A 15007-nucleotide genomic window follows, 5' to 3' on the forward strand; every position below is an offset into this window, starting at 1 on the left:
ATTTCCAAGTAAGGCAGCTCTTCACTGAAAAATCGTCGTTGTAAATTTCCATGATGTAATAGTTAAGTCGGGTATCGCTGCGAGAGCCACGACTCCAGCAAGAACTACTACTCTGGCGAGAGCTACCACTCCGGCGAGAGCCACCACATAAGTCCCATATTATTTTAAATAATGCGCGTGAGCCCTGGATCCGATACAGTACAATAAGCACCATACACTTACGTTGTGTATGTCTACATTTCGAGCTTCCCCTGCCCCACACTGACAAGGTTACCATAGTACGACCATCGAACAGCATGATATACTGCACGTGTCTCACTCACAGTAGTCATCAGTCTACGAGAAGGATACATCATCGAGGTGTAATCAGGGCAACTACGCAGGCGGTTGAAAAAGCATCGGGCAAGAAGCAAAATGAGTCTTGCATCCAACACCCTCCAATCTGTCCAGTTTGACGAGCACTTTGGTCCCGTTCTGACTTGGCGCTCTTTTTGATAAAATGAGTGCACCTGAGAATCTAAGAGAGACCCCAGTGACTCTTCGTCAGCCAGTAGCTCACGCGGAACATAAAATGCGCCTAATTAGGCAAGTCAAGGCCTTGTGGGGATCATGCGTTGCGGGACATCAGCTACGCAGCGACGCAAAGCTGCTCGTCTGGTAAGACACATGGCTGTGCGGTATCTGAGATATATAATTAATGAGGTGGCGACGAGAAGTTTGGTAGGTGTAGCGCCCCGCAGAAATCAAATTCGTTATAGGGGTAGGTTACTGATAGAAAGTTTAGAAGATCCCCTACGGTTCGAGATATGGCGATAGAAGCTCCTTGACTTTGACTTTTAAGGGCTTGATGTAAGTATATACGAATTGGTTGTAAGTAACGTGTTAACCGGATGATAGATTCTGCTATTCAAAATCTACAGCTCTTGTGCCGAAGTAGGTAATACACCACTTCCCCCCGATGAGCGAGGTAAACGTCTCTGGTACTATGATAGAGTAGCTAATTTTGAGGAGGAGATCACTTAATACTTGGGTGATTAGTATAGGGAAATGGCCGTGGTAGGTGTGTCATATTTGTCCTTAATATTTATCCTGATCTTGCAGTTTTAAAGATTATGGCGCTGTTACTAAATTCTGACTGTACGAAAAGTCTGCGTAAGCCTATATATAGAAAACTGTGAGAAAGATGGTTTAGATTTATCCTTATAAAAGTTATAAAAGTCTAGAATTATTCAACTTAGATCTTAGACCGTATTGTATATGGGTAGATCAGATGTTGCCTAGATCTATATCTGGAGATCAAGATTCGACTGAGTCCCATCGTGCTTGATTTTTTACCTGTGGGAGCCTTTATGAATCTCTAAGGAGTTAACAGCGGCGAATTCAGAAATTTAGTTGTAGAATATAGTAGTAATAAATAAAGGGACTATAAAGAGAATCATCTAAGAAATAAGCGGCGGTGCCCCCGGGAATATTGATAATATATGAAATTCAGACCTATCGTCTAGACCCTAAAATACTAAAATGACCCTGATATCTAATAACGCTTCCTTCTTTACTCTGTCCTACTCTATTGATATATGTTTACGTAACGCGGGGGTAACCTGTGAATTCCGCTGTAGGTCGATATATGACCTCGTAAAACTAGGACTTGATAGTGAACCTACCCTCTTTCTACTATTATGTCTGCTGCTAATTCGTGTATTGCTGGTAGAGTGTTGTAAGAAGTGCGTGATCTATCATTGCTCGCTGCGTAGAACGTTCGACGTTGTGAGTATATACTGACTGCTGGGTACTCGGTAGGATACTTATTGTCAACAATATTATATGTAAAGTATGGGTTTTTTTACCGCCTTTGTATATCAAAAAAAGCTATCTAGAAAGAGCATTAAAAAAGACATCAAAAAACACATCATAAGGCCGCAAACACAGCCGACTATCCATACCAAACATTGCTGTACACAAGATTTCTGTCAAATTATATAGGTTGGCGCGATGGCGTCTAAAACCTGCCGTACTGCACTGCATTGAGCCCGTTTACTATCACACCCGTAATTTAGTTTGCAAGAATACAGACATGAGAAGACTGTGCCTGAACACATAATGACAGCTACTCAAGTCATCACCCTTCTGCTTCTAAAGTTCCCAAAATCTTCCGATGTAATCAACACTCTTCCTGATTGACAGTACCGATACCTTCCAGTGCAATCATCTGCTGGCCAATCTCCTCTTCTAGCAGTGTGATGCCACCATTGACGCACAATGTCCTATCCGCTGGTCTTTAAAAATTTCCAAGCATGAGTAATACAAACAACACACCCAAGCCAGAGCCGAATCAAGCGCTCAGTGAGTAAATGCGGGCATCGCAAAGGAAAGGAAAGATCAAACATTGCCAACCAATCGTATTTTAAAAATGCTGGGAGACAATGATGTACTAGTCAAGCCAGTTTGTTAAAATAGATCATATATGTGACAATAAATTGACTAACAGTATTGCAAATTATCTAATTTAGCACATTATGGCTTAGACTCCAACCTGCGCCCAGCCACAAGTTGACTTCCGCACCAGCCCATAAAGCCCAGAGCCCAACCCAATCCAGAATATACATCTTATCAAAACACTGAGATTAATGGTATCTCGACTTCTACTACTTAGATTTTATTTAAAATTGAAATACATACTTATATAGCTACTATTAACCTAGGTTCTAAATTTGTACTTTATACGACTAGTAGAAAGTCATAATACAGCGATTATAGAGACCGATTTGTCAGTTCTGAGGCTGAGTTGGGTTTGAAAGTAGTGCCCAAAAGCCCAGTGCGGGTTGGGCTTTGGGCCTGGGGTAGGGGTCCATTTGTGGGCTTTGCGGAAGTCTAGCCATAAGTGGCTTTGTACAGCTGCCAGCTACCACCAGCTAGAAGCCATTTTGCGCGTAGCTAGAAAGCATCTTGCTATGAAGCTCAAACTAACCATCTTCATTTTTACTCATATTCAACTGAAATGGCCACTCTCGACTCCCTGAAGGGGGCTCTCAGGCAAAAAGCCATCGCATCAGCGATATTCCAGAAGCAGCCATTGTCAGACATCCAGTACAGTGCTGGCTTCGATATTTTACTACGGGGGCCAGGTTGGATGACGTACCAAGACTTCATTATCCCTCAACTTTCTCAGCTGCTAGCTCCTCTCCTCGACTCACGTAATATCTCGGTGCTAGAAATCGGACCAGGACCGAAGAGCGTACTTGGACATCTGCCCGGTCATCTAAGGCAGAGGATCAGGAGATATGCTGCATTTGAGCCCAATGACCTACTTGCTACAAGATTGCAGAACTGGCTATCCTCGACGTCGGAGACAGAGTCCCCTCTGCCCTGTCTGGAGAGTCCGGTTGATATCTATCGAGTTCCATTCGACCTGAATAGCAACGCAAACAGTGGTACTAGTGCAAGTACTGGTACGCATGATAGCGACGAAAAGTTCGACGTTATCTTGTTCTGCCACAGCATGTATGGCATGGAGCCCAAAGTCAGGTTCATTGAGCGAGCGTTAGAAATGCTTGTTGAGAAACCCGAAGGAGGAATAGTGGTGATTTTCCACCGCGACAAGACCCTACACCTCGACGAATTAGTGTGCCATCGAACGGCTTCTTTCCCTACCGGGGCCGTTCGCGTGGCAAATGACGACGATGCACTAGACTCTTTCGCCCCTTTCATCGCAGGATTTATCATGCAGGATGTGGAGGTGGACAAGGCTATCCGGGTTGAATGGCGTGAAGTTTGCCGCGCCTTGGGCCGTCGCCAAGAGGCTGACCCAGATCACCTCGTATTCAGCTCGCCTAACATCATGGCGGCGTTCACACGACATGCGACATCGTTATCGGAGTTGACGGCACAGGTGCCGCTGGTAGAGGGAGGCAAAACAGTCAAAAACCGGGAGGCTTGTCTTCAGTATCCCGCCGCGATTATGAGGCCGACGGAGCTCCAACACGTTCAACAGTGTGTTCGATGGGCTCTCCAGCACGGAGTCAGCCTGACTGTCGTTGGTGGCGGTCACAGCGGCCACTGCCTACGTTCCAACGTCGTTTCGGTCGACATGAGCGCCTTTAACAATGTTCACATTCTCACGGCCGGAAATAGTGGACAAGAAGCTGGCTCTGATGCGGCTGCCTTGGTTGTTGCCGAAGCCGGCTGTAAGACGGGGGATATTGTCCGCCAAACCATGGCGGCGGGCCTGACAGTGCCCTTGGGGGCCCGCCCAAGCGTGGGCGCGGGACTATGGTTACAAGGCGGCATCGGACACCTCGCTAGAATGAACGGGCTCACGTGCGACGCCATCGTCGGTGCTGTGATGGTCAGCGTCGAATCTAGCCAGGTCCTTTGCATCGGCCATGTACCAAGCCAACACCGGCCTGCCGGTGCAGTGCGCCCACAAAACGAAACTGATCTGTTATGGGCGATAAAAGGCGCTGGGACCAACTTTGGCATCGTAGTCAGCGTTACTTTCAAGGCTTACGCGGCTTCGATGTTCTCAGTTCGAAACTGGGTTGTCCCGCTCAGTGGTGATGGCGAGGCACAGAGCAAGCTTCACGATTTTGATAACTTGGTCGCCAGGAAGCTCCCCCAGAGCTGTTCTGCAGATGCGTATCTTTACTGGGACATAGGGAAGCTGCATCTCGGAGTTACACTGTTCGAATCTTCCACGGCTAGGTATGTCTCCAAAACACCCCTGTCCACGCTCACAGCTGTGGAAACGATTCTCGGGCCGGAAGACGGTTTTCAGATGGTGGACGGCGTCGGTTTATTCGAGACCGAGATGTACATGTCCAGAATGCACGGCGGCCATGCCAGCAGCAAGACTTCATCATTCAAGCGATGCTTATTCTTGAACCGCATTGGAGCACGGAATGTTGCCGAAATCTTGGTGGCAGCCATTGAAACTCGTCCCTCGCCACTCTCATATCTCCATCTACTACAAGGTGGTGGAGCTATCGGTGGCATTCCAGCCGATGCGACTGCTTTCGGTTGCCGTGACTGGGACTTTGCCTGCGTGATAACTGGTGTCTGGCCGCGCGACCAAGATGGAACCGAAGTCGCTCGAGCTGCAGTGCGGTGGGTGTACAACGTCGCCAGCAACTTGTTGCCCGTGAGTAGCGGGGTATACGGCGCAGATCTTGGACCGGACCCCAGAGATACCGCACTGGCGATCAAGGCCTTTGGGCCAAACCTACCACGCTTGGCTCGCCTCAAGCACAAATCAGACCCGCGTAATGTGCTGGCTTACGCCTGCCCGCTTCCGAAAACGCCTACAAAACAGAAGCTCATCATTCTTGTTACGGGCGAAAGCTGCGCTGGTAAGGACTATTGCGGCGAAATCTGGGTCTCGGCATTCCTCCAAAAAGGGCTCATTGCACGCGTGGTCAGCATTAGCGATGAAACTAAGCGAGAATACGCGGCAGCCACTGGCGCCGACTTAAACTGCCTGCTTCGAGACCGTACCTACAAAGAGCAACACCGGGCGGCGTTAACAGCGTTCTTCCAGAGGCAGGTACGAGATCGACCTCGGCTGCCCGAGGAACATTTTCTCAATGTAGTATACGGCGCCGGAGACGTGGACGTGCTGCTAATCACCGGGATGAGAGATAAGGCGCCAGTCACACTCTTCTCGCATTTGGTGCCACACAGCAGACTGCTCGATGTTCACATCAATGCCAGAAAAGAGACACGGCAAGCTCGCCGAGGCTGCCACGGCGGCGATGCTGATGGCAACGACACCGATGATAACAATGATAGCAGACCAAAACCTAAGCCCTTAGACTATCACCCCAGTCTCATCTTCAACAATGACACGACCGGAAACGAGGCGGTGAAAAGGTTTGCTGAAGACTACTTACTTCCCTTCCTCGATGAGGACTTTCAGCGACTAGCCAACATGGTGCGTCCAGTGCCCGACTTTCCACGCCCAGGCGTCAAGTTCCGCCATGTACTCAACATCGCCCAGCAGCCGGGTGGGCTAGCCCTGTGTACCTCTCTGCTACAGACCCACTTCACCGGGGACTGGTCCAAAGTCGATATGATAGTATCTTGCGAGACTGGTGGGTTCATCTATGCGTCGGTCCTAGCGTCGCAAGTCGATGTTCCCTTGGCGCTGATTCGCGAAATTGGGAAACTCCCACCACCCACCGTCTCCGTCCTCAAGAGTACATCGCATATCTCTTCGATATCCAATTCAAATGAGAAGAGGATTGGGATAGAACGGGATTTGATACCCAGAGGCGCGTCCGTAGTGGTGGTGGACGATGTACTCGCTACGGGGAATACACTTTGCGCGGTGCTACAACTTTTGAGTGAAGTTGGCATTGCTGATGTCAGCATCATGGTCGTGGCCGAGTTCCCTGTTCATCGTGGCCGCGAACTGTTGCGCCAGCATGGGTTTGGTGTCAATATTAAAAGTCTTTTGGTCTTTGATGGTGCCTAGGAAAGGCTAGAATGTTTGAACCTTGCGATCTTAGGATTTAGACGTGATCAAATTCAACTTGTTTCCTCTTTTAATGTTGATATGTATGCATTTTGTTAGATTTACCAGTTCCCTCTACAACATCCTAGATATCTGATTATTCCCAATGTCCGAGAAGTCAATGGTTGGAATAATCTTTATCTAATTTTGGTGGATCATCCCAATAGTGTTGTGCTTCAAATGTTTACCACGGCTCTCCGGGGACCGTGATATGCCATCTCCGTTACTCCGCTACTCCGCACTTGATCAGCCTCATCTTCGACAACTCAACCATGTACGACTCCTATCGTCAGTATTTCTACCATGCTCATATATGTCTGAATACCTAACAAGATTTTAGGGCCACACCCTCTCCTCGCCCAGGTCCCACTGACCGTTTCACCCTTCATCAACCTCCCCACCTCCGTCACATTACCCTACACATACAAATCCGTCCCCTCATCTCTACCCCCCTCAGTGACAATCGATCCAAGCAGCCCTGACGGTAAAGCCCGCTATGTCATCTCTCCAAGCGGTGAGCACGCAGCTCACCCGGACGACGTCCTCGCCGCGTGCCACTCCCTTGAACAACATTTGAATGTGGCTCGCGCCAACGCCGACCAAGCAATCACTGCATGGAAAGAGTCGATTAAACAACGCGAGCTGGCCGAAAAAAGACGCCTGGCTCCTGGGTGGCTTGACCGCGAGGAAAAGCTCCTGCAGCCTAGCCGGTCCAGTGCCTCTCCTGACGCACAGGGCGATGCCCATCCAAGCCTGCTAGATAGCTCTTCCCCTGACCAGGGCTCCTCGCAGCTACCGACTATGGTGCCGCAGAATGATGGGGAGGAGTTGGATAGAGCGTTCGGTGGTCTAGGCGTGAAATGATGAAAGATGGCCTTGCAAGAGAGTTAAACCCTTGTTGCTCCTTACATCACAGGAGTGCCTGGGAACCAAATTCCCAGTGTGGAACACTGGATCAACCTCCAAAATAAGACCTCCAAAGGATACACTATGTTTCGGGGGGACTTCACCAGCGCTGGGCTCTTCTAAGGCCTTGCCGAAGTAGTTTAATAATCTCCGAGTCTGCGACATTTCGCTTTTCCGTGGTAGCAGTTGGAACTTGACCATTGGCGCTAAGATTATGTTGTGCTGAAGGATGAATGGGGTCAATGGGTTCGCAATCGTTCCTTCGACTGGCTGCCCGTGGGGTGTGTCCTATAAACTGTCACATGGAGACAATTATTGCTATGAGAAGATAGTATACCAAATATGCAAATCTTGTAAATGATATTAAACATGAAACACTTACGTAGTATAATAAAACTAGATGTTACTAGGGATTGGACAAAAAAGTATGCCAAGTTGCACGATTATATATTTCTGAACTGCGGCGCTCCCCCAAGCTCGCGGAAAAGCTCCACCCCGCGCCGGAAGCTCTTTTTCATTCCACCTCAACTCCAAAAGCATCCTTCTTATATGATTCAACTCTTTTTCTCGCTCTTTCCAATCACACATATACTACAACATGGAGGCCATTCACAGCTCCCCTGAAGCTTCCTCATTCGTGCCGCTGGCCGAACACCAGTCGCGCACCCCAAGCTCCTTCTACTCCGGACCCCCAGTATTGTACCACCACAGCCAGCGCTGCAAGATCGTCATCCTTGAGCGCGAGCTACTCGCCACCCCAGCGCTGAACGCCCTCCGCGGCCAGGATGCTGTGAACAACAGCACCGCAAGCCAGGACCAGCAGGACAGCGATGAGAAGGAGGTCGCAATTTCAGGCGTGGATACTTGGGTGACATCTGAGTGAGTATTATTCCATTTACCCTTCCATCTTAAGACCAGGATATCGACTGACAAAATTCCCCACTCAACAGCAAACTGTTCCTCTTCTCCCCCGCCGCCTCAACAGGCGTGTCAATCCCCTACCCCTCGATCTCACTACACGCACTCCAACGGCTACGCGTCCCAGACACGGATGCCGAAGTCCAGGGTCTGTACATGCAGGTCGCGACGCCGGGTGCGCCCTCCGCCGAAGATGAAGAGGAATGCATCACAATGACAGTGGTGTTGCCCGCCGACGCTACGCTACAAGAGCCCGTGGATACGGAGACGGATACACCCACTCAGCAGCTTTACAACGCTGTCTCAGCGTGCTCCAATTTACACCCGGACCCTGTTGAGCAGGGCGATGAGGATGATGAAGAGGGGCCTAGGTTCATTTCAGCTGAGGAACATGATGGAGTCTTCCAGCTTGGAAATGGTGATCTGCCCCCACCCGTTGATGGGAGCTCTGGGTGGATCACAGCGGAGAATATGGATCAGTTCTTTGATGCGGATGGGAATTGGATTGCTGCTGGCGAGCCGCCTTCTTTCCCGCTTGGGCCTGGAGCTGGAACTGTTAGGGCTCGGGAGGGGGAGAATGGCGTCGAAGAGAATGGAGATGGGGACGAGACAAAGTGGCGGAAGACAGATTGATTGGGATTAGGCTGCTTTGAAGGAAATATGAAGTTTACGGTGTAGGATTGGCGTTCAAAATGCTTGACTGGTTACGTGGTAAACTACCAATGGATCATTTTGATCGGGGTTATTGTTTAAGGAAACATAGGTAGAGAATGATTAGATTTCTACTAATGGCTTCCTATTTCATGAATATCAACCTTCGAAAGCACACATCAAACATGAAAGCTGAAGAAAAAGACGGACCACCAGGCGACATGCGAAATAAGAAGAAGTAAATGAACAAATAAGAACAGATAGAAGAAAAGGACACTGAAGCTTTTACGCCAACATCAGTATCAGATACTGCACGATCAAAAGAAATCAAAATGAACCAAAAGAAAGCTGTCGCTTTCAAAGTCCACAAAAAGACAGCAAAATTAAGCTTATTCCCGAAGGAACCCATCGCCGTCGTAAAGGCTAGCAGGCGTGGCAGTTCCAAGTCCAAGCCCGAGTCCCTTGCCGGTTGGAGTCGTCATTCCTCGGCGAGGAGAAGCAGCAGTCGGGGGTACCTGGTGGCTGGACATGTGGGGCGGTAATTGTTGGTTGGCTGGCATAGAACGGGGGATATTGTTCTTGCCACGGGTGGGGGAGGATTCAGGCGTGCGGAAGGACCCAATTGGGGGCTGTACAGTGGTTTGAGGAGGGGAGGTCTGGTTGGAATCCTCAAAGATAGCGACGTGATCTTTGACCATCGAGGACCGGCGGGTACCATACAATGCAGAACCACTAATGGGGAACAGCTCGTTGTCCAAACTAGACATTGAAACACGATCTGTGCGGAATGAGCGATTTGTAGCATCGGTTCTCGCGCGTTGGAGCGAGTCTGTAGACCTGCGCCAGTCGCTACCTTCTGTTCCTGTGATACTCATGACAAGAGAGAGGCGGCTGGGTGACAAGGGACTATCTGGTGTGTGATGGGAGGTTAAGGGGCCGCAAGTCGACTGTCTTCGAGTTGGCATGCCGCCGGGTTGGTTGCGAGGCCCCTTTACCGCTGAGCGTCGTGGGCTACCGACAAGAGGGGAGTTCTCGTGGGATGGCAATGGAGTTTCCGAGAGCTCCCATGCAGATGGTATTCTTTCAGGAGAGGGAGTGTGGGTGAGAGAGTTGCCCCGAGACGTGGGGAGAGACGTGAACAGTTCAGGGAGAGCGCGGTTGTTTTCGAATGTGGGCTTATGGGCACCCAACGCAGATGGAGCACGGGTTCTCTTTTTGCAAGGACTATCGTCGTAAATCGAGGGCTGGGGTTCTTCGACTAGTGGCCCGAGAGAGCCAAGGCTGGGCTTGCCATGTCGACTGCCATACTTGCTGCGCCTTGAAGAGGATAGAGGAGACGCTGTAGTTAGTGGCAAAGAAGGTAAGGGCTTTGCTGTGCTGTTGATTGCGATATCACGTAGATCCAGCTCCTCCATCCTGTCGAAGTCTTCTGGCTCCTCTTCTACGGTAGGAGAGAACGTCGATGACCCAAACGTCATAGGTGGATGGATAGAAATACGAACACAGTTTTGGCGTCGATGACCCTTGCGATGTGGATTTCCACCCTTGAGTGCGGAGGGAAGATTGCTCTTTTGAGAGAGACTGGTACGCTGCATCGGGCTTGGAGGCTTAGTGGTCTTGGCTACGTTGCCTGGGGATCTAACCTGGTGGAATAGAGTTCCACCCCCAGGCGAGCCAACATAGAAGGGGTCATTCCCCATTTCGCCATTCTCGTAGCCCGTACTGTTATGGAATTGATTGCCATGTGGTCCAGAGGAGGACATGTGAGAGCCCGATGATCGCCAGGATGGGGCTGAGTTTTGATACCCCAAACGCCCCACTGGAGTCCCAGATCGCAGGGAGGCATGTCGTGAAGGGGGATTAGACGAAGACATGGAGCCAGTTCGACGTGGAGCACCACCGAAACGATTGCTGGAGACGCCTGAGTGGTGAGTCGTCAAACTTCGTCGTGGTGACGAGGACGCAGATTTATGCCGAGTTTCAATTGTCGAGGAGGAACGGACTGGGAAGTTGTGCATGGGAGGAATGGAGGTGTTGGTGGCAATGAAACTTCTGCGACCATCCTTGACTCCAACGTCGGCAGCACTGAAAGGCACAAATGTGCCTGAGGTAAAGATGGGTGAGGTCAGATCGGTATCAGCCGACCTAGTTCCATTTCTACCGTCATCCAAAATTGAGCTATTGGTGGTATCCAGACTCATGGACGAAAGTCTCATCACAGAGTCATTCCTAGCGTAACTAAATCTGTCCGAGGGAAACGTAGTTGGTGGGGGAGGAGGAGGTACAGAGTGACCGGGCATCATCCCGGCTGTTTGACTAGCAATACTTCCCCCACGAACACGACTAGGAGACTCTTCGAAGTTCTTGGTTGAATCAAGCATGCCAGACGAGTTACGGCCTTCCGAAACAGCAAATAGACTTGACCGCTCTCGTACTGGAAGGGGCCATCCAGGTGAAACAGGCTTCATACCTAAATGGAATCCAGTATCCTCTTCGTTGGGATCTGGTGTTTGTGTTGGAGTTCTCTCTGCAGGCAATTCCAAAACTCCCTCGACAGCTGAAAGTGGGACGTCTTCTTTTGATATTGACATCCTTGCTTGAGGTGGCGGACTAGGAAGTTGATTTGATTCACTCAATGTAACCAATGTACCCAGTGAGCTCATGCGTTTGTGGGATGATCGTGATAGGCGCTTGGAACGAGATCGAGAAAGGGAATTGCGGAGAGATCTTGCTTTCTCAGTGAATGGAAGAGATGATACCGAGTCACCCTTGAGACGATGCAAGCTTTCTCTCGACGTTAATTGTCCCCATTCTGATGGTTTACCATATGGGAGCTGCCCATGCGCCCTTAACACGCTCCCTTCTGCCCGGCTCAGCTCAGTCAAGGTGTCCACCGGGTAAGATTGCAAGACTCGACTGTGCCGCCCTGGCCTCTGTGTGAAGCCCATCAGCCTCATTGTATGGCGCTCTTTGCGATACCTGACCCAGACAATAACACTAGCCACCGAGAGGGCAATGAACATGGCCGCGCCGCAAGCGGCTATGGCGATGATGGCGGGCAGCGCCAGCATGGTCGTCTCGATTGCGTGTCACTGAGCTGATTCCGTGGCTGTATAAACACAATTGGCGGAGATTGTCCTCTGAATTCCTCATCCGTGACCAGCGAGTTGGTTTTGAACATGCGATGTCGCGAATTCTCGCTGTATCAAAACGGCAACAGTGAGGCTTCACAGAGCTGGAAACTTCACCCTCATGGAACACAACAAAGTCTTACAGGAACAGGAGACAACAAGATCTGCCAGCATTCCATCAAGGGGACCGCCATTTGTTATGGGAACATTGATTCCAGCCGAGGAATGTCCATTCATCACCACCCGGTGCAAAGAATGCTGGCGGCCACACTACCCCCTTCGATCCAGTTTCAGCTGTGACAACGCCACCGAATATAATTGTGCAATCGGGACATTGATACATCCGAGGACTGGTATTGGGTGGTTGGAATTGGTGTTGAATGGCCTAATCGATCCCGGTTTATACTTGACAGGAACACATCACCCATCTCTTAAGTGCACTTCCCACGTCTTCTTTGAAACTTTGTGCGATGGAATCCAGGGTGTATTTTGAGACATATTTCTAATGATTAGATAGATGGCTACCAAACCCAAGAAAGTATTCAACCATGAATGACGCCTTTCAACTGGTCGCCTTTTATGATACTCTGGCGATCAGCAAGATCAGTGCGCGTCCTTGACTAACCTTGGGTGATCCATTTTGATTTCAACCCAGTAGCTTTGCTAGCGTCGGAATATTGATTAGTACATCTAATATATGGGAGTTTGTAATGGATTAAAGAGTGATACTGCATCGTCCATGAAAATTACCCCTTAGGTGCATGGTTCTTGAGTTCAGTTGGATGCTACTGATAGCAGAGCTTTGAATCTCCATAGCTCTTAGTAATTCCCTCCTATAAACAACTATTTCAAATATCTGCACCCCCTTCTGCGATTGGAAGTCAGGATGGATGTCATCCTCTTGTGGTCAAGTTTTGGGATCTCGAAATCCTCGGTCATTCACTATGAAAGGGGTCAAACCACTAGTAAATTGAAGGATATTTGTTCCATGTAGCTCAAATATTGAATTTCAATCTGTACCGAAGGATTAAATGGTATATTCCTAGGGAATATATGGAGTACAGGTTCAATGTTAAACGGCCTAAGATGCGCGTTTCCCCAGTTCTTGGGTTCACCGCCTCATGAGAAGGGAAGAACATGCCCAGGTGAGAATAGCTTCTCATCTAACTAACAGCTCTGATCTTTTGTGAACAGGTTTATCTGACCATACAAATTTGTGATGTATCTCATTCCACGTCAAATGATTATTCTGGGGCGCATAGTGTCATTCTCCACTGTGGACACGACCCAGTGCCATCAAAGCACAATGCGAGAGCTCCCCACCAGGCCTATACATAGGGAGAAGGCCACGGTCTAGTCCGATTTCCCCGCCAGCGCATCACTCACCGTCTATCGCCTTGGGATGTCTAGATTTGCCCCTCAGCTCTATATTTAGGGGGCCTCCCGAACTTACATCTATCTCCTGTCACTTTCACATTTGTCTCTGTCACTACTCTTCTCTTGCTGCAATGGCTGCTAACCCCATTACCAAACATGGACTCTTTGTTCACAATAACACCACTGCTCCTGAGCACCCCAGCCTCATGAGTATGTTCTCCCTCAAAGGGAAGACTGCGATTGTGACCGGTGCTGGCGCCGGTATCGGTTTGGCTGTTGCTCAAGGTCTAGCCGAAGCTGGTGCCAATGTGGCCATGTGGTACAATAGCAATGCTAAGTGTATTGAGAGGGCTGCCGAGATCGCTGAACAATACGGTGTTCGGAGTGCGTAACAATCTACGCAATGTGATTGGTTCCACATCATTCTAACCCAATTTCTTTCACAGCCAAGGCGTATCAGGTTGAGATCACCGATGCAAAGGCTGTCGAGAAGGCTGTAAACGACGTTGTCAAGGAGTTCAATGGCCGCCTTGACGTCTTTATTGCTAACGCCGGTGTTCCTTGGACTCAAGGCCCCATGGTCGACGGTCCCCTCGACCACTACCGTGATGTTGTCGCCATTGACCTCGACGGTACCTTCTACTGTGCCAAGGCTGCCGCCGACCACTGGCGCCGCCAGAAGGAGGAAGGCACTGATGCCAACGGCAACAAGCTCACCAACTTCACATATGGTAGCTTCGTTGCTACTGCCTCTATGAGCGGTCACATTGTCAACTTCCCCCAGATGCAGGCTGCCTACAACGCTGCTAAGGTTGCCGTCATTCATCTTTGTAAGTTACTATTCAGACTCCATGAGCTCCATCGCTCTGCTAATACCCTCTCAGGCAAGTCCCTTTCTGTCGAATGGGTCCGCTACGCTCGCGCCAACACCATATCCCCCGGTTACATTGCCACTGAGATTTCCAGCTTTGTGGCCGAGGACACCAAGAATATCTGGCGCGACAAGATCCCCATGGGCCGTGAGGGCCAAGCCCACGAGCTCAAGGGTGCCTATCTCTACCTTGCTTCCGACGCTTCCTCCTATACTACCGGGGCCGATCTCATCGTCGACGGTGGCTACTGCGCTCCCTAAATTCGCCCTAATGACAAATTAAAAAAGTAGGATCTTTGGTTTGGAGCGTAAATTTTGGAGATATTGATGCTAGCGATCCTGATTTAAACGTGACGATAGACGAACGTAACGATTAAAGAAACAGACTAGATGGACGAGTCTAAATCAAAATATTGTATCTGTAACATTTCCCCCGCTTGGTAGGCATCATACCCAGAATGACTCTCAAGGTAAGATGGTGCCCAAAACACAGCAATGTCAGATCCCGATGGAAGCATTTTCCCATCACCGGCACAACCAGCCAAATTTCAGCTTGTGCGCGATTGCCGAGCCAATGACGCTATGGGACCACGACATCTTTGTAAGGAGTAGAAATTTTATGTTGTGATCCTAGTATCCTTGTCG

The 15007-nt window shown here is 49.6% G+C and overlaps 5 protein-coding genes across 5 annotated transcripts; 4 read left to right on the forward strand and 1 right to left on the reverse strand.

Moving 5' to 3' along the window:
* Window positions 1-2998: 2998 nt before the first annotated feature.
* Window positions 2999-6469, forward strand: PEX2_098500 (Higher eukaryotic phosphomevalonate kinase; the record flags this gene model as incomplete). The annotated part of the gene is made up of 1 exon (XM_016747120.1): window positions 2999-6469. The coding sequence occupies one exon, from the start codon at window positions 2999-3001 to the stop codon at window positions 6467-6469; it is 3471 nt and encodes a 1156-aa protein (XP_016598469.1).
* Window positions 6470-6780: 311 nt separating this feature from the next.
* PEX2_098510 (uncharacterized protein) lies at window positions 6781-7372 on the forward strand (the record flags this gene model as incomplete). The annotated part of the gene is made up of 2 exons (XM_016747121.1): window positions 6781-6796; window positions 6849-7372. 2 exons carry the CDS (start codon window positions 6781-6783, stop codon window positions 7370-7372), a joined length of 540 nt encoding a protein of 179 aa, XP_016598470.1.
* A 640-nt stretch (window positions 7373-8012) lies between these two features.
* On the forward strand, window positions 8013-8965 carry PEX2_098520 (Voldacs domain-containing protein; the record flags this gene model as incomplete). The annotated part of the gene is made up of 2 exons (XM_016747122.1): window positions 8013-8293; window positions 8365-8965. 2 exons carry the CDS (start codon window positions 8013-8015, stop codon window positions 8963-8965), a joined length of 882 nt encoding a protein of 293 aa, XP_016598471.1.
* Window positions 8966-9372: 407 nt separating this feature from the next.
* Window positions 9373-12054, reverse strand: PEX2_098530 (uncharacterized protein; the record flags this gene model as incomplete). Its single annotated transcript, XM_016747123.1, has 1 exon — window positions 9373-12054. The coding sequence occupies one exon, from the start codon at window positions 12052-12054 to the stop codon at window positions 9373-9375; it is 2682 nt and encodes an 893-aa protein (XP_016598472.1).
* A 1568-nt stretch (window positions 12055-13622) lies between these two features.
* Window positions 13623-14623, forward strand: PEX2_098540 (putative carbonyl reductase; the record flags this gene model as incomplete). Its single annotated transcript, XM_016747124.1, has 3 exons — window positions 13623-13875; window positions 13938-14321; window positions 14376-14623. The coding sequence occupies 3 exons, from the start codon at window positions 13623-13625 to the stop codon at window positions 14621-14623; spliced, it is 885 nt and encodes a 294-aa protein (XP_016598473.1).
* Window positions 14624-15007: the final 384 nt, after the last annotated feature.

Source organism: Penicillium expansum (genome assembly GCF_000769745.1).
Source record: "Penicillium expansum strain MD-8 chromosome Unknown contig349, whole genome shotgun sequence".
In the NCBI taxonomy this organism is placed as follows: domain Eukaryota; kingdom Fungi; phylum Ascomycota; class Eurotiomycetes; order Eurotiales; family Aspergillaceae; genus Penicillium; species Penicillium expansum.